Below are 25724 nucleotides of genomic sequence, written 5' to 3' on the forward strand. Positions count from 1 at the left end.
ATATTTAATGCCTTTGCCAGACTCTTTGTTTAAATCTTATTTTGATTTCCATCAAATATATTCTTAAGGTCTTGTTTGCTTCTTAAATAGGATGTTTAAACCGAGTTCACCTCTAGTTTGTCTATTCTTTCAGATGAAGCTTAAGAAAGTAGTTTTGGTACTGTTTTTAAGCCTTAATATAATGAAGAGTCTAAAACTCATTGTGTTTAATCAGTTTAGAAGTTTTTCCAGGGATTTTTGCCATGTGTGATAGCCTTTACCTCATAACTATACGGATCAACACTTATTCAACTATCAATCTTACTATTTTCCTTTGTATCTTCATGGCTCCTTTGTTGTCTCAATCAGGAAATCTTAATTCTTAAGCAGCAGTTTCTAGAGTATATAAATTCTAAAACAATTATTGAATTGTTGAAAAAGCAGATTTGTGTGGTATTTATAGTAAATTTCATACATTATGGCCAGAAATTTAGTAGAAATCTAGCATCCTAGAGGAATTTCCTTTTAAACTTGCTTTGATTTTTAAATGGATAATTTTCTCTCTCTTTTTTTTTCCAACTTGGGAGATAAACTAGTTATAAACAGCTTAGAGAAAAAATATCGACCCTCATTCTCTTATCCCCCATTGTTTTAACTTTTAACACACCACTTAATAAAGTCTATCATTTGACCAGTAAGAAACACTAACTGATTTTATTGCCTTCTAATTGAATTGCACTTTAGACTTTTTGTCATTGAAAGCAAGAACAAATGTAGAAATAGTGTTATTTTCCTGGGGTCTTTTCTCATTTATACTTGAATTTCATATAATCTTCAAAAGCAAAGTCAGAAAGAATAGTCTGATGTTGACAGATAATTCTAATTGGATAGTTATTTCTTGCTTTGACCCCTTCCTCTTTTCTCCTGTTCTGTTTGACTAGAAAATGCCCTTAAGAAATAAATGAAACATTCTAGTTTCAACTGATAGTCATTGAAACCAAATTTGATTAAGTGGCTTTTGAATTTTGGGGAGGATCTTTTTCCAGAGCCCATCACTTACCTTATGTTAATAATGCACCCTTACTCTAAGGATACTGGCAATTTCCTTTGTACAGAAGTAGTGAAATAACATTATTATTGGCACTTGCATCATTTTTGCATTTCAAAACTATCAACTATCTACTAACACAGGCCATGTATAAAGAAGCTATAGTCAGTGGCCTTTGGTTTTAAGAATATATTTTGTAGATCAGCGATATTTTAAAAAATATTCAGACTAGGTCTAAAAGTTTAAAAATCTCAAAATGGGAAAGAGTTCAGATTTTGTTAAAGGATATTTGAAAATCATTAACTATTATACAGATGGTAGTATAAAATATGGCCTGATGTTTGTTTTGTTTAGATTTTAAAAAGCAACCCCTTCTCCCCCAGCAGTGCTCAATGTCCATGCATTTCCCTTTTCACTTGTTCATGCAGTTATTTCATGAATATTGGATCATTTCTTTAATGAAAGCTATATTTTTTCTGGGTTTAATTTTTTATCACCTAATTGATCTATGAAATAAAGTATACTTTCTAACTAGACCCTTTATGTTACATAATTGTCAAATATTTCTCTCATTTAATCATTTAGTTGCTATCTTTTATTGGTGTGGTTTATACCCTTTCTTTCCCAGGTTCTCTTACCTCTGCTTTCTTTCTCAGTATATCAAAGATAGAAATTACGTTTTTATTTTCTGTTTCTATTGCATGTAATAGACGATACTCTCCATGTCAGATACCACAGTGTTGTGTTTTTTCTTAAGTTATAGTAGAAAACTTCACGATTGAAGTAAAATTCGTTTCTTAAGCTAAGAATACCAATATTTCAGAGCTTTGATGTAATCCACTTCTCCTAAAAACTTTGACATTCACACTTTTTTTCAGGTAACAAGTAATTGCTCATTGAAACTAGCTGTCCATTATTATTGTTCCACCACGTATTTCTTTTTCAGAAAGTAGATTTTTTATTCTTTCCTCCTTATCAAGTTCCCCTTTCCCCCAAGCTTTCTTGCACATTTCAGAAATGATGCCTCCAGATTGAGTTTATTCAATATTCATAAGTACAGCCCCCTTAGAATCTGTCCAGTTTGGAAGAAAGAATTAGCGAGTGTTTTATTTCCATCTATTTTATGATACATACCAGAATATTTGTTCGCATGAAACAGAAAAACACTTTATATCAATTAAAATGAAAATTGTCCACATTTAGGTAAAAGGAATAAAAGTATGGTTAAAGGCTAGAAAGGGATCCCGATTATAGTATTTGTAACAGAAAACTTAATCAGCAGAAAAAAAGATGGGAGGCATAGTTAAAAACCAAAGTGTTAATATAACGGAATGTTTTTAATTGCTTACTAGGTGAAAGCTATTTTTAAAATGTTAATAAATGAACTTTAAAATGCCAGTCCCGTTAGGGCTAAGTCTTGGTTCCCTGAGGGGAGGGCGGGCAGGCGTTTTCCTCTTGGCTCTCTGTTCAAGTTACGATTGTTTGCTTTACGCCACAGAAAAGCCTCGTCTAGAGTAAGGCCGAGGGTAGTATTACTCCTTGGCATACACAGTAATAATGTGTGGGAGTGCCTGTCTTTTAAGAATGGAATGTATTGCAAATCAAGAAAATGTAAATGAGCCCAGCCGGTTTGGCTCAGTGGGTAGAGCGTCGGCCCTCGGACTGAAGGGTCCCGGGTTCGGTTCCGGCCAAGGGCACGTACCTCGGTTGCAGGTTCCATCCCTGGCCAGGTTGGCGCGAGAGCGGGGAGGCAGCCCATCGGTGTGTCTTTTTCACGTCGATATTTCTCTCTCCCCCCCCACTCTCTGAAAAGCAAAGGAAAAAATATCCTTGGGTGAGGGTTAAAGGAAAAAGGAAAAGCAAAGAAAGTGTGTCTCAGGAGACGTGGACAGGAATTCTCTTGGGACAGAGTTTGATAAACCTTTACATTTATTTGACCTGCTTTAATTCTGCTCAAATTTATGTAGTTGGTTATAATAAAGTGTTAATTAGATGCATCTCTCCCTCTTTCTGTCCCTCTCTCCTTTAGCTTCCAGAGACTTGAAACCAGTCAAGTCTAAATTCTTGATGAATTGATATATTTATTCAGGTTTTTGTATTGATCACTGTGAATATGTAGGCAGAACTTTATTGTTTTTGCTCCCTGCTTTTTTGACCCATGTTTTTATTTGCCGTATTAATCCCACTCTGCTTGTGTTCTCTTTCTTTTATAATAGGGAAATTCTTGCCTTAAAAAAACTATCACAGATTTCAAGAGAATGCATGAAGTATTTCACTTCCTTGAAGCCTAAAGTTCTCCACAATTATTTCATAGTCACACATGATTTTAGGGGTAATGATTTGGCCCTTCTTTACAAAACCCATTAACATCTTCACTCGTCAGTGTTTTATTTTTCCAGTTTAAAGTAAAATCACTAAATGACAAATGCTTGATTTCCCTTTTGAGAGTCTCAACTATATGTAAATGATTGATAGATGTTACAGTATGCTGAATTGAGGATGAAAAATACATTATGGATTGCTGAACTTCTTAGTGTATAATAAATGGTACAACATGAAAAGAGTGTGACTTTGGATGTAGACCATCCTGTGTTCAAATATGGACTCTGGCACATACTTGATGGGTAACCTTCACGAGAGACCACTTAACCTCTCTCAGTGTCAGTTTACCTTCTCAGTAAAATCAAGACAATAGGTAAAGTACCTGGCTGTACAAATTATAGCTATTTTGCATGACTTTGGAGTTAACTATCATAGATACTATCTTCTTTCTTGGTTTGTATGAAATGCTGTAGAATAGCACACCCTGTGCATAATTACTCTCTTGGTTCTTTCCTTCCCAGTTAGATCGGATATAAAAAATCTACTTGTGCTATCTCTGTAATGAGCAATCGGATGGATTAACTAGCTGGGCCGTGAACTAAGAGAGGTCTCTAGTTTGGTTTCTCATATCTGAGTTGCCCTGTGTTCACAATGATTTGTCTCAGCTCTGTCACATCAAACCTAACCTTAGACTTATAAATTGCTAAAAGCAAATAATTTTTTAGTCAGGAATTTTTATCATGCTACTAAGCTTGGTTTGAGAAGTATGATAAGTTCAGGTTAAATTTTATTTCACAGCCAGTGAAGTTTATTTATTGAAGAAAAATCTTTAAAATTATTTGATATTTGAAGATATTTTGGAGTGGTATTCAGCTAAATTAGCAAACCTGAACTGCTTCATCACATCTCCAAGATGGCATATGAATAGTACGCTATTTAATGCAACATAATTTGCAGGACACCTGAACTCGTCTTTAGAGTAATTACTAATCCTCTGAACCCATTTGAGTTTGGCTGCCTATATGTTAACATGAGTGGTAAAGCAATGAATTTGCCGTGAATGTATTATATCCATAAGGTGATAGTAAGACATCCTAATGGAAAAGAAATGCTTTGACTACCCATGAAAAAAATGAAGTGTTTGCTTTCCCTTTTCTTTAAGATACAGGTAATTATTTGGGTGTTTTCTTTTTATAGTAATATGAAGTTTTTCTACAATTGTATGTTTCATTTGGGGGAGGTTAGATTAAGGGACTGGGGTTTTTGGTTTTGCTTTATTGTTTAGCAGATAATATATAAAACATATCTATTTAGTCTTCATTTTCTATTTCCAGGTGTTCAGTGATTGTATTACAGGTCTTTATTGGTCCTTTATATGTTATATTTTGTGATATTTATATAATCAATTTGGGAGTTTGCTTATATAATCAAACAATGTCCATTTTTTCCCTTTTTCTCATCTTCTGATCAGGATTTCTGGCAGGTACTGACAGCATGTGCTTTAGCTTAGTTAATGTTCCAAAATCCGTAGTAATGCTTCAGGACAAAGGTTCATTTATTTCAGTGCATGCTCATGTCCTTCCCCTGCTCCCTTCAGAGAATGATTTCACTGCTGTCACTTTAAATTAATGTGCTCCATCTTTAATATGATAATTCAAGCACTGCACAAGTCCTTGAGAATATAGTACCTAGCATAATTTAAAAGGAAGGGTTTTATTTATTTATTGTGTTCTTTATAAAATTGTTTACATTTATTGTAATAAACTTTATAAGGTTCATTCCACAGTATGAACTTACAACCATGAAAACTATAACATCATTCAGAATATTCACAACTCCTACTCATAAGAAAACCAGGACAGGAAAATTTGGCTAATCCATTTTAAAAGGAAGTTTTAACATTATGTGACACAAAAGTTCAACAAACTGTTACTATATTGCATAAGGGATATTCAGTTTATTGGGTCATTTAAATAGTCTTACTTGGGATGCCTTGTTCCTAATTGAACTTCAATAGTAACTTCAAGTGAAAAATTAAGTGTTTTTTTTCTTTTGAAATTTCTTACGTAATAAATACAGAGAAGCAGTTGCTTAGTTGCACTTTACTCAAAATGGTTTAAGAGGAAGCAGAACATTTAGGAAAACATCATTTTTGAGATAATCAACAACTTTAACTTAGAAAAGCTAGCAAATATATGGAGAAAACCATGAAAAAAGAATATATAGATTGTGGACTTACAGAAGAGAATTTCAGGTACTTGCATAAGAAGTACTTTTTAAATTGATCTTTGAAGACTCTTTAATTATAGCTTATAAATTATTAAAATTTCATTTTTTAAAAACATTACTCTTGCATTTCTTAATAAAAATATAAACTAAACTGAATTGGAACATCTTTTGGTTTAAAATAATTAATGATATAATTAATGATGATCACAGGGTGCTCTTTATTTTTATAGAACATTTTTTATGTGCTTCCTTGTTCTTAAAATGGGATATATTTTTAGTAGTTTCATTACCAAACACCAAACCAATCTCCATATTATTAGTGCATAGATTGTCTTATCTTTGCCTTTAACTGCATTGTGAAACAAACCAGCAAATACTTAAATAATTATGTGAAGATAATTTGTTGATAACCCCATTATCAATGTTTCTAACCCCAGAGATTCTACTTTAGAATAGCTGTAGCCCAACCATAGTGCTAAGGAGCGTAAATCAGATGAAATGTTAACACTTGTGATTCAGGAAAGTGACTTTCTCTTCTCTAATTCAGCAGAACAGTTTGTAGGAGCAGCTAAAAACTTGATAATTGTATGGTTTAAGGGTTTAAGGTTAAAAATGACTTGCTTCAGATAGGTGTCCCTCCTAGAAAGTGAGAAGAGAAAAGAGGTAGGAATTGGTAAGTTTGGAAGTCTCTGGAATCTGCAGCATTAAGTAGTCATTCATGATAGTTGACAAAAGAGCACCAGTCATCTTTAAACTTTGACTATTGAAAATAATATTCTTTGATCAAGGACTCAAAATCAAGTTTTACTGTATTCTTAAGGATCTTTTATTAATAAGCTTTATGTATTAAAAATAATGAACTCTTTTACTTAGAATAGGTAGTGGGGGGAATTGTTTATTTCTGTTGGGTCCTATCGATATCACTCATTTTGGTGACACTGGTATGAAGAGGGCTTTCTTGCTTGCTTCCTTACAGGGATTCGTCCTTTGCATGATAAGTTCCTATTGCCTGTGGGGAGGCTGGATTCATTTGGTTTTTCTGTTAGCATAGTCATCTTCTGATGCAGCTTATGAATGGTGTCAAATACTTAACTGTATTGCTGCAAGGAGTATGCATAATGTCTCTTTCCAGTCTCTGAGTTCCACCACTAACTTAAAATCTGTTGTTTAACCCCTGTGTTTGGTTATTGAGGTTGAAAAAAGAAAAAATATAATCATTAAGAGCTCCCAAGAAGGGTATAATTTACTTGGTTGTCCCAAATATTCAGACTTCTTTTACGATGTTTTTAATTACATTTTAATTTTATACTCTGTTGTGTTTGAATTTGGGGTTAACTGAACCCATCTGACTTATCATTGTTGATTTGAAAGCATGAACATAACTAACCATTACATTTCTAACACCTTCATGTTTAGCTATTTGTCATGAAACAAGATTTGAAATTCACTTTGTCATGAGAGGACTTGGTTCCAAACTGACTACTTTTTCTTATTTTAGCAGAAACACTCTAGCATGTTTTAAGGTTACACAAATAAAGTTCTGTGAAAGCTACTCAGAGCAATTCATTTCTCCTATTCTGGTAAAAATGGGTTCTCAGCCTAAACATCTACTGATGTGCTTTGGTTGCAGAGAATGTGTGAGGAGAGTTCTTGCTTTGTATATTTGTCTTTGCTGTGATGCATTTTTAAAAGTTTTAAATTTAAATAAAAAGCTTCTCCTATACAGATTAAGATTTGTTAATTAAGAGTATAAAGAGCCATTACATTCTTAAGCTGATACTCATTTTGAAAATGATTATAATATACATTTGAACAAGTCAGGGCGTAAAAACATGATGTGTGCCTGCATCATTAGCTAGACTTTCTCTTCAAGATAACCAAGCCTGATACAAGCTAAGCCCCAAGGTTAATATTTTACAATAGCAAACTGCGTTTTGCTCCAAAAATATTCAGTCCCCATTAACAATTTCAGAAATTGCAAACAATGTAGATACCTGATTTATTTCTGTACATTGGATACACTATGGTTCATGGCATGGGTTCTGCAGTCAGACCATGACCTGGCCTGTCACTTTATAACATTGTCACCTTGGGCTACTTATTTAACTTCTCTAAACCTCCGTTTTCTCATCTATAAAGTGCTGATAGTAGTGTCACATAGCTCACAGAATTGCAGTGAGGACTGAGAGAGATCATGCAAGTGCTTAGCACAGTGCCTGGCATAGAAATGCAAACTATAATTTTTAAATTCTTGGTATGTCTTAATGGTCAGTGGTGTTCAAGGGTTACCTTTAAATGTTTGATTTCAAAATGATTTAAAAATCTTCATCCAGAGGGCTTCCTGGGGACAGTAGTTACTAGAACAGTGTAAATCAAGGATGTGAGTGGTGGTCCTCAGAATGAAACTTTTTAATTTTTATTCTTACGTGCACTTTTTTCCAAACGGGAGAAGGTGAAATAATATATTAGCCTATTTTTCAAAATTGGTACTGAGGTTGTTTTTCATGAAGTGACAGGGAAGCCTTTTATAAACCATGGGACTAAAACCAAGGCTGCTGCTGAGTTCAGGACAGTTCAGCACTGACTGATTTGAGTGGCCAAAGTTCAAGTTAATTTTTAGATTTAGGTAGCAGGTAATCAATAATGGTAAAATATCAATTCTGTCACCCAGAGAAAGAATATGCACACTTTGAAGCAAGTGTGCAGGCTTCATGTGGTAGAACTGCTGATTCTTCCCTTCTAGGGTTTTAATACCTTATCAGATACTGAGAACTGAAATAAATCACTTCAATAAAGTATCGTTTCCTTGAAGTTAATGCTGTACCAGTAGACTTTTGAATTTTTATCATTTCTTTAATCAAATCCTCTGCCACTGTTTTTTTTTTAAAGCATCTTCATTTGTATCCATTTTCTCTATAGCCACGTAGTTAATGAAATAGACATTTGCGTTCTAGGTATTTGGAATAGTTCTCAGAGCTATTAGAGTGGTTAGAATTGGGACTGAAAAGAGAATGGCTTTCTGGCAGAGTCAAGTTTACAGTATCTTAAGCATTCACCTTCCACCCTTTGTTGCACAGTAACTTATGTTTGTCGCTAAAGCAATATTACCTCTGAAAAGATTGGAAACTGAGTCAGGAGAAGAAATTATCAACTACTCCAAATTAGAAATATCTCACTTCAACTTTTATATGACATATCCCCAAATTTTACCTCCCTGCAAATTCACGTATGTGAGGGGGAAGAAGAATGACCCATTTTAACTGTGCAGCATTTTCGATTTGGAATAGTGTGATTGTTTAAGATCGATGTCTCAGTAAGGCTTTGGCATCTATGTACCAAGTAAATGATGTATGAGCATTAATTGCATGGGAAAACTGCTGGATTTTCTCTTTCTGTTTAATACTCTAGCCCTCCCTGCCCCAACCCCAACCTTAGGTAGAAATGCTGTTTATTATTTGGAAATGATATGCCAAAGTTGTATATTCTGGAAGAAGCATATTATCATTAATTTGTCTTTGAAGTACAACTTCAACTATTTCTTGGGGGATTTAGACAGACTTTGAAATGTATTTCAGCAATATAGAGAAATGCTAATATTGAAGCAATCTGATTATTTCAGTCTCATAAAGAATGACCTCATAATTTAAATAGTAGAGGGGTGTTCTTTATTAGATTTTCTCTATACCAGGGAGGTTTTGAGGTTCTAGATTATATGGTAACACCTGTTTTACTGTCATAACCCATCGACTTCTATTTGATAGAAAAACTTTATTTTGAACTGTAGAACTTGAAAAGTGGGTCTTGTGTAGAATAAATAATGAGATTAAGCTCCCAGATATGACTTTTCTCTGTGGCTTCATCTGGTCCAATCCTACAAGACAAAATTATTGCCTCTGTTTTGATAACCTTGTAACAGGATTCACTGTTTGAGCACGGTGAGTAGTAAGGAGTGTGAATCGGATCTGTAAATCCCAGTCCCAGAGCTCCTGGTGGCATCTGCAACTTTAGCCAGGTGTCTTACAAGTTTATGTGATTGGTCAGAACCCAAGTGTGGGTGCTTTCGCAGCAAATCATCCTGGTGAAACCGTCCCGGGTATAGACTCACTGAGAAGTGGAGCAGTCACACACGTACGTATAGGGTATGATTTGCTCTAAGTTTACTCTTGTCCTTCTGCTTATCTAAAAAATAAAAAGATTCAGAATATGGTGCAGTTAAGATCAATACCAGCACCCCTATGAGCTTATTTATTCGTCTGCCTTTTCTTGAGGTCAATAATTTGAATGTTTTAGTGATATTAAGCCTATAGCTATGTTTTAAATTTTGAAACAAATAAAATCAAAGACTAAATTAAAGACTAAACAAATAAGATCAAATTACTAAATGAATAGTAAAATAGCTTAACTTCAGTTTATTTAAGGCAGCGAGCACACTGCTCCCAACTGTTTTGCATAATGTTGTCCTCCAAGAGGGGTGACATTTGTCAGCAAATTGAACAGAAATAGTATTCCGATCAGTTAGCCTGCATTCTGCTTTCACAGCCTTAATTTCAGAGATTCGAGTGACAAGCAGAGTTTGATATGTAACTTCTAAGGTGCATTAAAAAAGATACCTCTTTAAGTTATTTTTAATTACAGTCTCTTTTTAAAATACCCAGTTCTGTTTGATTTTCAGCATCTCCACTGGCATATTGTTTGAATCTTACCTCAGGAACTTTATTATGAAACAAGTTTCTCATAGACCCTTACTATTTTTTTTTTTTACTGAACTGGTATCTTAATATATTATTTAATGTCACATTACATGCCCTTACCATAGAATTGGAATGTCTTTCTTTTTACTTTTATGTACAGAAATTTCTTCCTTTTAGTTTGTCTATTGTATTTGTTTATATTGAATTTACTATGTATATTGAATTAAAAACTAATCCTTATGATAGGTGTTCCTAGTAATAATGCATATTAAAATAAGTGTTCATTATTAACAAAACAAAATAACCACCTCTGAGACAGAAAATGAGCATTATTACCAATCTGTTCCGGAATATTGTGCTCCTCGGACAGTGCTTCCATATGTCCTCTGAAGTGCGTAGATGGTAGGCTTAGGGAAAAAGGACTTAAAGGTCAAACATTATCCAAAAGATTAAGCAAAAGAACATTTTACTTCACATTCTCAATTTGCAAAATTAAACATTGATGAGACTTGGGAGTAAGAAAAACCCAAAACCTTCCCCCTACTTTTCCTAACTTGAATCTTGATTTTCCATTTTTATCATACTTTGGAACTTTAAAAAAATTATTCATTATCAAACTCAAATATCAAAATTTTTACAGATTCCCTGTGTGTCATGGCTAGTTGATCTGAGGGTATAATTTTTGGTATGGCCAGGCCTTTGGTTTTAAAAGACCAGCTAAGAAGTAGCCATATAACACAAAATAGTCTAAAAATTGGTCTTCTAGTAACCCATTTCCTCCCAAGTATTGACATATTTATTTGTCATATTCCCCCTAGCTTTAAATAATTTGAGGGGTCAAATTTGATGGTTTTATGACAGTTTTGGTGTTTGTAATTAATATGTCATGAGTTTTGTTAAACATTGTCTTTGGAGTTTTGGATACTCTGCAGCTCACTTATAAATTCTTAGAGTTAGTAAAATTAGGTTTACAGTTGTGAATATGCATATCACAGAGTTTATTTTTACATTATTCTTTATTTATTATTGTATTATTTTTATTAGCAGTAACCTACTCTTGCCCACCCCTGTTTAAATCTAAATCTACCTGAGCCACTCTTTGGCAAACGGGTACCTTGGAAAGCATCCACGTAACTGCTCTCTCTCCTTTACCCCAACTCCAAAAGCGTGAAAGAGCATACAGACCTTTCCTCTAGCGAGTTAGAAGGTCGGACTGCGCCGGGCACGTTGCAGAGTATGGCTCATCTTTAAATCCTGTTTAAGCATGTTCCTCATTTTTAAGGAGCTTCTGCAGAGCACACACCTTCCCTGTTCTTTCCCTCCAACATGTGCACACCTTTCTCTTTCCTCAGTTTGCCCGAAGCTCAGTACTTTCTGTTCCTCTCCTGTTCAGTTTCTAGGGTCCTCCTTTCTTCTGTTTCTTTCCGGCTAGCTGTCTTCCTCAGTTTTCCCTGTGTACAGCACTTTGGCATTCTTTGGGCCTCTCTTGCTCCCTGTCACTCAGGTCAGCAGAGGTCTCAGGGATAGCCTCGCAGACAGAAGTATTTTCTCTAAGGCCTTAGAGGACTGAGGCTTGCCAACCTGGACATATCCCACTTAGTGCAGTAGAGGAGGCGACGCTTCCTGAGTGAGCATTGTCAAGTGTCGTTACAGTATAGCCCCTACGGATGTGCTCCAACGGTAACTCAATTAATATGCAGTTGAAGGTCTGTTCAGTGACATCTTCATTGTCTCTGCAGACTTGGTAATTGTCCTAATGGTGAGGGTGGCTAGGCCTGAACCATGACCCCAATGCATCTCATGCAGAGTCTCTCAAGGTGCCTTTTTAAAAACCATTTGAATAATCCCATAGTTATTTATACTTTGAAAAACAATCATACACGTTGCTAGTAATCAAAAGACCTTCCAAAGGAAATGGACTACTCAGATCAGAAAACATCATAGTAGAGTAGATCCATACCTACATGGTCAATTGATTTTTAACAAATCATTTAGAAACAACTGTATGTCCATATCTTTAAAAAATAAACCTTACCTCTATGTCACTGTAGACAGGATTGACTTGAGATGGATCACAGACCTAAATGTAAAATCTATAACTATAAGACTTCTAGAAGAAAATATAATATTTTTATGGACTGGAGATAGGCAAAAGTTTATTAGCCAACATATAGAAAGCAAAAACCATAAAGGGAAAACTTGATATATTTGACTTCATGAAAATTTAAAGCTTGATAGTCAAAATAGAAATAAGCCACCAACTAGCAGAAATATTTTTAATAAATATATTTGACTATATTAGTTTTTTTATTGCTGAGTAACAAATCCAAAGCTTAGTGGCTTATTGCTGAGTAACAAATCCAAAGCAATAATCATTTCTTGTCTCTTGCGTGTTCTGTGAATAGGAATTTGGGGGGAATTTGGTGAGATGGTTCTGGCTCAGGCTTCTTCATGAGGCTGCAGTGGAATGTTGGCTGGGACTTCAGTCATCTAGCCCGTCTGAGAGTGCACGGCTCATTTCTAAGTTACAAACCCAAAATAACTGAAAGCAGAGAGTCAAACATGAATGTGCATTGTAGCTCTAGGTAGAAACACCCCAAATATCCTTCGCTGGATGAATGCGTAAACAGATGTGGTACATGTACAATGGAATATCATTTGGCAATAAAAAGGAATACTGACTGATGCTACAATATGGATGAACCTTCAAAATATGATGTTATTTGAAAGAAGCCACACCATCTTGTACAGTTACAATGGTAAATTTTATCACAATCAAAAATAAACCTCCAAAGGAAAAAAGAAAGAAAGGAAAAGAAAGCTGTTCTGGATTAATGGATATTAAAGATCCATGACAACTAAATGCCATTTATGATTGTGTATTACATCCTGGACTGGGGGGGAAATAGCCATAAAGGAAATTACTGGGAGAGGTGACTAAGTTTGAAAGTAGACTGTGGATTATATAATAGTATGTATTAATATTAACTATCCTGGTTTTATTAAATTTATACTGTGATATGTAAGAGAATGTCTTTGTAGGAAATATATACTGAAGCATTTAAGTGTAAAATGTAAAATATCTTCTACTTTCAAAATAGTGCAAAAGAAAATGTATATCTGTATAAAGTGATAAAACAAATAGGGTAATGGGTAAGCTATGGGGGAATCTGAATAAAAAGCATACAAGAGTTCCTACATGGATCTTTCCACTTTCCTGAGTTGAAATTATATAAAAATTAAAAGTTACTGATGAAACTAGATTTGTCTTTTTGTTGTCTTCTAAGTAGCATTGTCCAGATGATTATTTGAAAAATAATGTTAGATATGCTTCTTTGGCTTAGCTGCCTCTGTCCTTAGATTTTTGTCTGTTTCTCACCTTCTGGATCCCAGTATGTTATTTATTTTTATTTACTTATAGCTTTCTCTCCTTAAGATTATTACATAATTAATATGAAGTACTCAGCTTCTGTACCCATTTATTGTTCTGGCTAGTAATGGTATACCTTTGGAAACCGATTCTCGTTTTGCATATTTTTTTTTATTCACATGCTTTACTTTTGCCTTATCTTGGATATTGTAAAAAAATGTAACTATTTGCTTCTTTTATTTTGAGAAATTAAAATACTTCCTTCCCAGTGAAAGGCTTTGCCGCTCCTGTTTTCATCCAACTGTGTTTTTTTACCTGAAATTTGTGTTTAATCTCTTTGTAGAAGATCCAGTGTGGTATGAGATCTAATCTTAATTTGAACTTATCAGGCTCTGTGTTCATCTTTTTTGTTGGCTCAACGAAGTAATCTCTTAATGCTGTCAAGAGAAGCCCTTTCCTAAGTAGGATCTGCCATCAAAACCTGGTACCGCTTGTTGACATTCAGCTGTGGGTTTTGACCTCTCCGTGGTTACTGTTTCATATGAGCAAACAAATATTCAGTAAAGGCTGTCGGGGGGGTTGCCAAGAAGATCATGGTAATTCACTTGGTACTTGTGTTTTCCGTTGGTTAACTGGTTTTCTTTCCTTTGTGGTGTATGATGGGATCTTCACTAGACAGAGGTAACCTATGGGAGAGTGTCCTGGATGCCGGTGTGGTGCTTGTCGGTTTAGCTTCCGTGATATTTCCCCCGGGTTATGTTTGCAGGGCTGCCTATTATTTTGCGCTTGCATGACATTATTACTTCGATCGTGCTTTGTTGCTTTGGGTTCTTGAAACCTCATATTTCTTTTTTTGGTACCCAGAATAATTCCTTGAATATCTTTGGTTGGCCCAGAACTTACGATTCTAACACTTTGGTGGATCCTTTTCAGTTTTTGAAAATATCTTCAATGTCACCACTATGTTTATAATTCGGCTAGGAATTCAGAAAACAGGGTAGGTTTGCTTAAACACCCAGGAAGAGACCACTTGCCACTCACCATCACTGAAGCTGATGATTTAACTCTCTTTGGGAACTGTATAGATTAAAGAAAAGGAGTTTATACTTAGAGTAACAGCTGAGTTTTAGGAGAGCTTCATCAAATAACTGAAATTTAGGAGCATCCACCAAGATAACAGTAAATATAATGAAATAAAACCATGTCTGAAGCTTGGTGTGCGTGTCTGATTGGTCATTATATTTTAGAGACGCTGTTTGCTCTGCAAGCTCGTTTACATTCCAAAACTGAGATTGTTGGGGATCATAAGGAAAAATTAAAATTAGTATTTCAGAAATTAGTTTTCTGAGCATTTGTGTGGGCCTTGGAAATAGTGGTTTACCCCTTCGTTTCTAATCACTAGTAGTATAGTTTTCTTGGTCAATTGGAACCGACTTCATTTTAATTTATTTGTTTGTTTTTATTTTTTTCTACCTTATATACTTCTGTAGAAGAAGATAGATTGTTTTAAAAACTAAGAAACAAAACTAGCCCTGAATCAGGTCTGTATATGTTAAATGGAAGGAGTTAATAAAATTGAAATTATTTTCCATTGTTCATATTAAGCCAGTGTTGAAACAAAATTGTATTTTTTTTCTTATAATATTAATCATCTTGAAAACTGTAAAGGATCCATTAATTTGGAATGGCCATCAGAGAAATGCTTGTGATAAATACCATAAAGCTGTCAGATAAATGGTGATCCGTCTTTAACTATTTATGTTCTCATTCAGCTGTATTTTCTTTTTATCTTTTGGTGGGACCCATATATTTAATAGAAAATTGCCCAGGAACGAGAAAAGTTTGCTGATGAAGGCAGTATATTTTACACCCTTGGAGAATGTGGACTCATATCCTTTTCAGACTACATTTTCCTTACAACTGTTCTTTCTAGTAAGTATAAACTTATCTTTCTTTTTCTTTTCTTTTTTGCTTTTTTTTTTTTTCCTGTTTGTTTATGGGGAGTATACAGGACTATAAAAGGAGTTAAGTTGATTGGAGGAGGAAGCAAGGCATGTTCATAGAGTTAATTGGTTATGTTACATAAAATTTCATTTATCTTGAATTCTCTATAACTCATGTATAGAACCACTTGAGAAAGAAGAAAATGAACATATCCAGGTAAAGTTTAAAAAAAAAAAAGGCAACTATGAAGCTACATCTACCTTTAACTATCTGAAGTTCTATTCTGTTGAGATAAATTATGTATTGCCTGCTCCTGAATAGCCTTCGTTAATGTTTCAGCTTCCCCAGTAAAACATATATTGATCTATTATTTCTCCCACTAAAGATGAAAATTGGTTCAGTTGTTCTAATTGTGTTTAATATTCATTTTTGAATCTTGGAGGATTACTATGTAAGACACAAAACTCAAATTTGACTCATTTAGAGCACGGATGAATTTCTGATTTTTTTTTAAGCTAAACAATTTTGTTGATTAGTATGCTAATCTAAGTATTTCTTAATTTTATACCCCTTTAGTGTGATTTTTTTTAACTATTGAGAAAAACAAAACAAAATGTATATTTCTAGAACTCTATGCACACTCTAATAAAATCTGCCTAAAATTGAAATTATTTCCCAATGTTCATATTAAGCCGGTGTTGAAACAAACAAACAAACAAACCTAAATAGAACCAAAGAGATCTGGTTTGTGTGTTTGAAAGAGATGATCCCCAGTTTTTTGCCTCTGGGACATATCAAACAAAAATAACCATCTCTTCTAAGCTCGTCATCTATAAAGATAAAACTATAAGACAGTTTTTAATAAATGGTGTATATGACTAAAGTCATGGCTGTGACCATTTTCACCCTTCTTCCCTCCGATTGACAGGAAAGTGAAGGAATGCAGGCTAGGATGCCTCACCACACCTGCCTGTGGGGTACCAAAGTGTCCAAATGAATTCATGTGGGAGACCAGGGCTCTAGCGGTGTAAATGTACATTGATTTGTTACGAAGACCCAAAATAGTAAACTAATTAAAAGCACACACATGCTCTTAAATTGCGTAGTGTTAGTTATTATTTTAAGGGCATGGGTTTTCAAAGCAGGCTTCAGTTCAGATCCTGGCTTCACCACTTCTTAGCTTTGTGATTTGGGGGCAAGTCAGTGAACTTGTTCATCTGTTTTGTCTGTAAAATGAAGAAGGCAGTAATACCAAACCCAAATTATTTATTTGAGGATTATGAGATCATGAATATAAATAGTACCTAGTTCAGTGCATAGTATTTAGTATGTATGCAATCTGTCTGAATTTTTTTTTCATTTTTGCGATGGTGGAGGTTATTCTTGATATCCTGTCACAACATGTTATTTTATATCTATTTTTATTTTATTCCTTTTTTATTGAATTTATTGGGATGACACTGGTTAACAAAATTATACAGGTTTCAGATGCACAATTCTATAACACATCATCTGTGCACTGTATTGTGTGTTCACCCCAAGTCAAGTCTCCTTCCATAACCATTTATCCCCCCTGTACCCTCCTCCACCTCCCGACACCCCTCCCCCAGGCAATCACCACCCTGTTGTTTGTGTCCATGAGTATTTTCTCTCTTTTTTTCTTTTTTGTTCAATCCCTCCAACTCCCCCCAAACCCCTCCCTGAACAGCTATCTATGAATCTGTCTCTGTTTTGCTTATTAGTTCATTTTGTTCATTAGATTCCACATATGAGTGAAATCATGTGGTACTTGCCTTTCTCTGACTGGCTTTTTTTCACTTAGCATAATGCTCTCCAGGTCCATCCCTGCTGTTGCAAAGGGTAAGATTTCCTTCTTTATGGCTGAGCAATGTTCCATTGTGTAAATGTATCACGGCTTTAAAAGATTTATAAATCTTGTCATTAAAAAAACCTAGCAGAGCCCTGGGTGGTGTAGCTCAATTGGTTGGAGCATTGTCTCATACACCAAAAGGTCAAAGGTTCAATTCCTGGTCAGGGCACATACCCAGGTTTCGGGCTCAATTCAATCAATTTTTCACTCTCACATCGACGTTTCACTGTCCCTCCCTCTCCCTTCCTCTCTTTCTAAAATCAATAAAAGTATGTCCTCAGGTGAGGATTAAAAAAAACCTAGCAGAATTGGTGGGGATTTTTAAAACATTTTTTGTGACTTAAGACAGAATTTACATTAAATAGACGTGATGTGGTAGAAAGCATACTACATTAAATGAAGAGACTAACTTGGAGAACTTGATGTGTAATACGTGCTACGGAACTAGTCCTTGTAAAGGTTTGTTGTGCTGAAATGAGATTTTAACTTGTATCCACTGCTTAGTTCTATTACCTTTATATCGTTCTAAAGTGTCAGAAGGATCACAAAGCAGAACCTTTAGAAAACCTGGTACGTTTTGTATCTCCCTTAATTCAATATTTAAAAGCTGATTAAAAAAAAAAAAAGTCACATTGACCTTGAGTTTTGGACACCTTACTTTCTGGTTTTTAGCTCCTGGCTTAAACATGGTGAGTGACTTATAAAAAGTGCTGAGTATTATGATGTCGTGTACTTTCTGTTTTTGTCAGGGATGAGAAAATATAATAAGGATATGATTTTAAGATTTTCTTTTATCACCAGTTTTAAGCATTTTAGTTATATGCCTTTAGTGTTTCTCAACGTTAGCACCGTTGATGTTTTGGGCAGGATGATTCATTGTTGTGAGAACTGTCGTGTATATTGTAGCATGTTGAGCAACATTCCTGACCTGTCCCCACTAGATGCCAGTAGCACACCCTCTCCCTTCTCCCAGGTGTGACAACCAAAATGTCTTCAGGATTTGCCAAATGAGCCCCAGGGGGTGGAGGTAGGAGGAATGATCCCTTGTAGAAAACAACTGATGTAGTTTTTGGCAGGTTGGGGGTTTTTTTGTTTTGTTTTTTACTATGTGCCTTGTCGTGTTCTTCATGTTTCTTGTCTTGAAGTTATTTGAACTTTTGGAATCCATTGGTTTGGTTTATAATTTCCATCTAATTTGTAAAAATTTCAGCCATTATGTCTTCAAATACTTCTTTGCTTTTCCTTCCTCTCCTTTGGGGACTCGAAGCACACATATATTTTCCTCACATCAACCCCAGAATGTTTATACTATTGTTGCCTTCATTTTACAGATGAGGAAATTGGGACATACAGAGGTTTCTACAGATAAAGAACTTGCCCTGAGTCCCACAGTTAGGTGATGCAGGGTTTGAACCCAGACCGACCACAGCATCCAGGCTCCTATTGCTTGGTTTTACTGCTGTGGTCACATTTTCATCACTCATTAGCCATAACTTAGCATAGTGCCTCTTCTTTGTCTAAGGCTGGACTGTGGAGAGGCGAGGCATTAACTCTTCTGTAGATAATGGGCACACTGAATATTGTGAACTGCATTGTCCACTTTCTCTAACAAGTCCTGCGGGGGGGGAGGATGTGCCACCAAAACTGCATGGAGATCAATTCTTTCCCATGTCCAAATTGCTGCTAGGACGGTAGGAAATGAAGCCCTCAGTGGCTCAACTTCCTTGTGGATAACAAGGGATCGTTACAGTCTAGATGCACTAAATGGTTTCCAGGTCATCCTGCAAGAGAGAATGCAATTATTTAAACACCTAAAGCTTTATTAAGGAGTGACTTGGGACTAGGGAAGGTGCATTGATGTATTCAATAATCTGTTACCATGGTGGAGAGAGAGAGAAACATTGATGTGAGAAAGAAACATTGACCAGTTGCCTCCCTCACACACCCGTCTGGGGATCAAACCCATAACCTGGGTATGTGCCCTGACCAGGAATCGAACCTGCCACCTTTTGGTGTACAGGATGGCACTCCAACAACTGAGCCACACCAGCCAGGGCAGGACTGTCATATTTCTGATTAGCTGTTTTTTCCAAAGTTAATGGACTCAATGTTCAAGAAATTGCCATCGTATTGAAGAATGTGAACACTCTGCCCAAATGGATTGACATTTGGAAACTCATAGTACTTTCAAAACTATACTATGTTGTCTAAAGTAAAATTTGACAACTGCATATAGTATATCTTTAAATTTCTTTCTTGATTTATAATTACCTCTCCAAAAAATAAAATTAACAAAGCTGCTTTTCTAAAACATATTATGTAACATAATTACCCCCATTAAAAAGAGTTAATTCTTCTCATTTACACTTTTTAGAAGTTTGATTTTTAGTTAAACAAAAGTTTCTTGGACATACACCAAGAAAAACAATCAACTTGGCATCGCTATCTTATGCTTAAAATAAATAAGCAGTGAGTGGCATATCAGGTCACTCTTCTCTGTGTGCTCTGGATAACTGGAGCCTTCTTTGAACCTAAAGTTTTAAACACACGCACACACACACACACACACACACACACACACTTATACATACATACCTCCTAAAGCCCTTTCCTGCTTTGTTTTTTCTCCTTGGCAATTATACTGTTTAACATTCTGCATCATTGATTGATTGACTGTGTTTACTACCTAGAATGTAAACTGCATGACAGTGATCACAGGTTTGTAATGATAGGCACTACTAACATATCTGGTGTATGTAAAATATTGTGGCAAGGGAACAAAGCAAGAATATAACTTTTTTTCAATTTTCTCCAGAAGGAATTTTAGCAAACATAAGACTTGATTTTGCTCCTTATATCCCAAATTGAGAACAGTCCTTGTAGCTTTTTTTTTTTAATCCTCACCCGAGGATATTTTTTCCATTGTTGTTCAGAGAGAGAGAGGGAGAGAGAGAAACATGATGTGAGAGAGACACATTGATTGGCTGCTCCTGCACGCGCCTCAACTGGGGCCGGGGATCGAGCCTGCAGCCGAGGTGCGTGTCCTTCAGTCTGAGGGCCGACGCTCTAACCACTTAGCAAACCAGCCAGGGCTCCTTGTAGCTTTGATGTCTTCAATCTGCAGCCAGTGGAATGAAAGAAATGTGTTTTTAAATTAATATATTTTCAAACAAGCTCACCTCGATGTTTCTCTCTTTCCCTTCCACTCTCTCTGAAAAAGCAATGGAAAAAATATCCTCAGGTGAAGATTTAAAAAAAAAAAAGCTTGGTTTCTTATTATTCAGAATTCATATATTCATATCCACCCCTTATTTTTAAGTCAGAAGTTATATTGCTTTATACCCCAGTTTCTTGATCTCTCTGATCAAGTTTGATGGAATAACTTGAAGAATTTTCAACATTGGCCATAGCACCTGTATCAAACAGAATACTAAGTATTTACTAAATAAGTACTCATTAATAAAATAAATTCAGATTTATTCTAGGCAAGATCAAGAAACTATTAATATATAGTCTCTGATTTGAGTGAGAATACAGAAACATGGTTATTAATGGCTTAATTCTTAGCACTAACCAACTGCAACATTAGCTGATGTTCTTAAATCTTAAAATAGAAGTCAGAGATATTTCCGCATAACTTGGTACAGAGAAGCGTCATCAAGATTTTTCTAGAATGCCACATATCATTTATTGATTTGTATTATTTTTGCTAATGTTTGGTTATGCTTAGGCTTCATAATGTGTTGTTTACCTGTTCCTGGAACAACTTTAGAAAATTCTTATGTGTTGTGCTAGGGAATTTGAGGTTGCTAAAAGGACATCAAGGCAAAAAACAGTGGTTTTTGATGGAATGGTTTGCCTAATCACTGCCCCTTCTAGAGAAGATACCCAGCGCAGTATCTGGCACATAAGTATTCCATGTATATTTGTTTGCTAAATAAATACCCAAGAATTTTTCTGAATAGTTATTTTAGTATACATACTAAAATTTTATATTGCTCCAAATACCCTTTGCCTCCTGCCTATTATTTAAAACAGTTTTAGAGTAGTATTCTCTATGTATATATACATGGTGATCATGAGAGATAGAAAATTATTACAATAGCCGAATTTTTCTATTTGAACACTAAACTGAAAAACCAAATAGATTTTGGGTGAATGCCAAACCTAGTAACATGTAAAGAGGGTCCTTTAATTTAGTGTAGATTAAATAACAAATATCCAAGCTCTGTGTTAAAGCGGCTAATTCTAAGTATCTATGCAGTAAGTTGTATCTTGGCATAAGCTGTCACTTGGGCTACTATTGAGCGCGTGGAATGGAATGAAACCACATAGACTGAAGCGAAATTCAAGCAGGGGATTATTGCTTTAGATCTGGGAAGATAGAGGTGAGGTCTCTCACAGGTATATGTCATCACTGGGTATAAAAAATAGTAACATGCATTTGAAGAAAATTTATTCCTAAAGTAGAACGTAACCTTAATGCAAGGGCAAAGTGCTGGCATTCCTTTTAGAATCTCTCTCCTGGGAACTCTTGGGGAATCTAAGCTTTTTGACATCTCTGGCATTGAATGCTCTTCCTGTAGCACAGCCGTCAGCAGTGTAGGGAGAAGCAATTTAGATGAAAGACTGCTCCTGGCAGCTCTCTGAGGTCATCAGTAGCTGAGGATGAGACAGCTCAGAGACGGCCTGTGCACTACGAACTAGAAACATCAGCTCTTTCTATTGCTTTTCTTCAGGTGTGAAATTATAAATCTTTTTTTTTCCTTTTTTTTGAGAGTCAGGACTGAAATGTATTTTCTGGAAAAATGTGAATAAACAGCAGCACCTAGAAAAAATGGTGTACGGCGGAACCTTGCTAAAGGAATTCAGAAAAAGTCCAGTCTTGTGAAGTATTTTAACTCAGGTTCTTGCCATGTAGTGCTTTATATTATTTAGAAAACTTTGCCAACTCACATTAAATAAATAAATCACACTGGCAACAATAAAACATGGAACCCTCTTTGTAGCCATCATAGAGTATCTGTAATGATAATAAGCACATAGTGACTGTCTCGTGTAGTTTCTCTCACTGTCATAAGATTTTCAAGTAAAAGCAAGACTAAGTCACTCTGAACTTTAAGTTTGTTGTAAGAATATACATTTAATTTCTCAGTGTTATCTTCTCATGGTCAGAATTTGGTAGAGTAGAAACATGGGTCTTCTAACCAGATCCTTCCGATAAGTGCTGTTAGGAATAGCAGCTTAACTCCTTATTTCCCACCCTGTCCTGATTTAATGGGGTCCTGGCTACCCTGCGACTGACCAGTAAATCCCAGGTTATGGGTTCGTCTAGGAGCTATACTAAGTGTAGGCATCATAGCTGTACCTTGCATCTTGGGCAGCTTTACCCACTAGGTCTGCTGACTTAGCTGCAGTTAAACTTAGGCTTAGTCCTCAAAACTACATGAGACGAATGAGGTCTTTTCTTAACTTAGGTCACTTTCAAAAGTCTGAAGGACTCCAATAAACTGGGATAATGGTTGGAGTCGATTACCTCTTTTAAAAGGGCAATTGGTTTTTTCTTCTCTCATTTGACTACCAAATCCATAGTGTACCTAAAACCATTTGTGCATCAGAATTAACTATTGGAATGACACACATTTAATTGCCTAGAATGTGTTGGTGAGGGCATAATTTATTGGCATACCTTTTAGAATCTTGACAGTGTTTATCAGACTTTCATAAGTGTTTACCCTTTGGCTCAGCAATTCCATTTCTACAAGTTTAGGTTAATAAAATGATTGTATGTATAATGATGCTGGTGGTCAAAAAATAAATTGGAAAGAACTCAAAAATCAAACACATGGCTGAACAAATTACAATAAGTCTATGCAGTGAGATTCAGTATAGCACCTAATGTATGTAGGGCGGAGATTCATTAGCATAGAAAAATGTTCACATATATTGATGAGTCAAAGCATACCTATTATATTATTTCATTTTGGGAAAAGAAAAAGTGTATGTGTTGGCGTGTGTATGTGTATTTTAAAAAATAGTCTGGATATTTGTATTTCTGGTCTGTCTGCAGACCCTGGCACTCTACCTTGAAGTGACTCAGACACCACCATTTTCACTCCCCCACTGCTACTACCCCTATTTGGGAAAAACTCATATCTGTCTCAGATTATTTCAATGCCCTCCTAATTGGTCACCCTTCTTTCACACTTCTCTATTGTGATCTTGTTAAATTTAAGTAAGATCATTCCTTTCCTCTGCTCAGAATCCACTGAAGACTTCCAGTGTCTCTCAGAGTAAAAACCAAATTCTTTTTTTTTTCTTTAAAGTATATTTTTATTGATTTCAGAGAGAGGAAGGGAGAGGGAGATAGAAACATCAATGATGAGAGAGTCATTGATTGGCTGCAGAACCCCCACTGGGGATCGATTGAGCCCACAAACCAGGCATGTGCCCTGATTGGGAATCAAACCGCAATCTCCTGGATCCTAGGTCGATGCTTAACCGCTGAGCCACACCAGCCAGGCAAGGCACATTCTTTACAGTAGCCTACAAGGCCCTGTGTGCTCTCCTCTCCCCCCACCGTCCCTTTCAAGGAAAATATGAATATCATTTGGCACTAGAATTCTCTACACTTACTGTTGTTATTTTTAGCCACAGTGGGAAAAAGGATAGCTACTCTAATTATTGCTAATTAACAATGATAGTTAAGGATGTTTGGGCTGGTAGGCATAGTTTATTAAACTTCTCTAAGGGTTTTGAAACTTTTTCTTTTTTATACCTCACAAAATTAATTACTTTTAGTGTTTGCAAAGCCTGTCAGTCACATCTATGTTGACTGGCACTATAGAATTCTAAAGGTTCATTTGACTGACACCTTAGTGTACAGAAATTTTAAAAAAAGATTTTAGATTCTTAATGAAAAACATAAAGGACTTGTTGCACTGTCACCCTAGCAAACCTGCAACAGACAGAGACAGCAAGGAATAAAGCAGAATAGCAGGGGTTACCAGTATCAGCCAACAGTGGGAGCAACGGAGATTCCCAGTGACCTGCCCCGGACAAGACCCCAGCAGCTTTTACCACTGAAGGAACCAAAGGCCAACACAGCTACCGCAGACCCCCTGCAAATTTCACCCATTTTTGCCCAAGATATTTGTCTTCAGTGAATCCTCCCCACCCTGCTGGAGCCTGAGACCCAAACCAGGAGCCAGCCCAGTCCTCTGAGGCTGAATGAATGCAAGACCCCAGCCCAGACCCTGGCAGCTGACTCCCACTGCTGTGTCAGCTCAGGGCTAACCCCTCTAGTTGTGCTCTTTCATGCCACCGCCAGGATGCCCGTCACTGGCCCCCATTGCTGTGTGCTCACCCGTGGCAAGGTCCTGTAGTCATGGAGTGCGTGCCAGTAGCCAAGGCCCCCACACCTGCTTGTGGGCCCAGATTCGTCCCTATCTCCTGTCACTGGCTTGCACTACTGGCACCCGCAGCTGCCCTCCCCAGCTGTCCGCCTGCATGCCGCTGGCCTGACCACCATCCCCAGCCTCCACTACCATGTGCACACCTGTGCGGAGACTGTGTAGCCACAGCAGGACAAAGCCCGATAGGGATACTGCAAGAAAACTACAGCCAATGTCCCTGATGAATATATTTGCAAAAATTCTCAACAAAATACTAGCAAAACAATTCTACAGCACATTAAAAGGATCACACACCATGATCAAGAGGGATTTATCCCTGGGATGCCAGGATGGTTCAATATATGCAAATCAGTGTGATTCACCACATTAATAGAATGAAAGACAAAAGTCATGATCATCTCCATAGATGCTGTAAAACTATTTGACAAGAGTCAGCACCCTTCTGTGATAAAAATGCAACAAATTTGGGGTAGAGGGAACACAGCTCAACATGATAAAGGCCATCTATGACAAGCCCAAAGCTAACATTCTAACCTTGAAAGGTTAGAAGCTTTCCCCGAAGGTCAGGGACAAGACAAGGGTGCCCACTCTCGCCACTCTTATTCAGCACAGTACTGAAAATCCTAACCAGAGCAATGAAGTATTATTTACATAAAGATTTGTATTTTCCTATGGTTCTTTCATCTACACCTTGGTCAGCAAGTTAAAACACATATACATGCACGCGTATATGCAGAACAGCTGCAGTCTAGGTTGATGAAAAGAAAATCGATCTCATTAAATGTGTTTAAAATAATTCTTATATTTTCACTTTGCGTAGCTCCCTTCCTCTGAACTTAAGTCATCCCAAGGAAAT

At 36.2% G+C, this 25724-nt stretch overlaps 1 protein-coding gene across 2 annotated transcripts in view; it reads left to right on the plus strand.

Moving 5' to 3' along the window:
- MICU1 (mitochondrial calcium uptake 1) overlaps positions 1 to 25724 on the plus strand; it is a 142964-nt gene that overhangs the window by 50551 nt on the left and 66689 nt on the right. For both annotated transcript variants that reach the window (XM_081158566.1, XM_081158567.1), the window contains one exon: positions 15457 to 15571. In XM_081158566.1, coding sequence (XP_081014692.1) covers positions 15457 to 15571 — 115 coding nt within the window. The remainder of the gene's footprint in view (positions 1 to 15456; positions 15572 to 25724) is intronic.

Source organism: Miniopterus schreibersii (assembly GCF_964146895.1).
Source record: "Miniopterus schreibersii genome assembly, chromosome: 14".
In the NCBI taxonomy this organism is placed as follows: domain Eukaryota; kingdom Metazoa; phylum Chordata; class Mammalia; order Chiroptera; family Miniopteridae; genus Miniopterus; species Miniopterus schreibersii.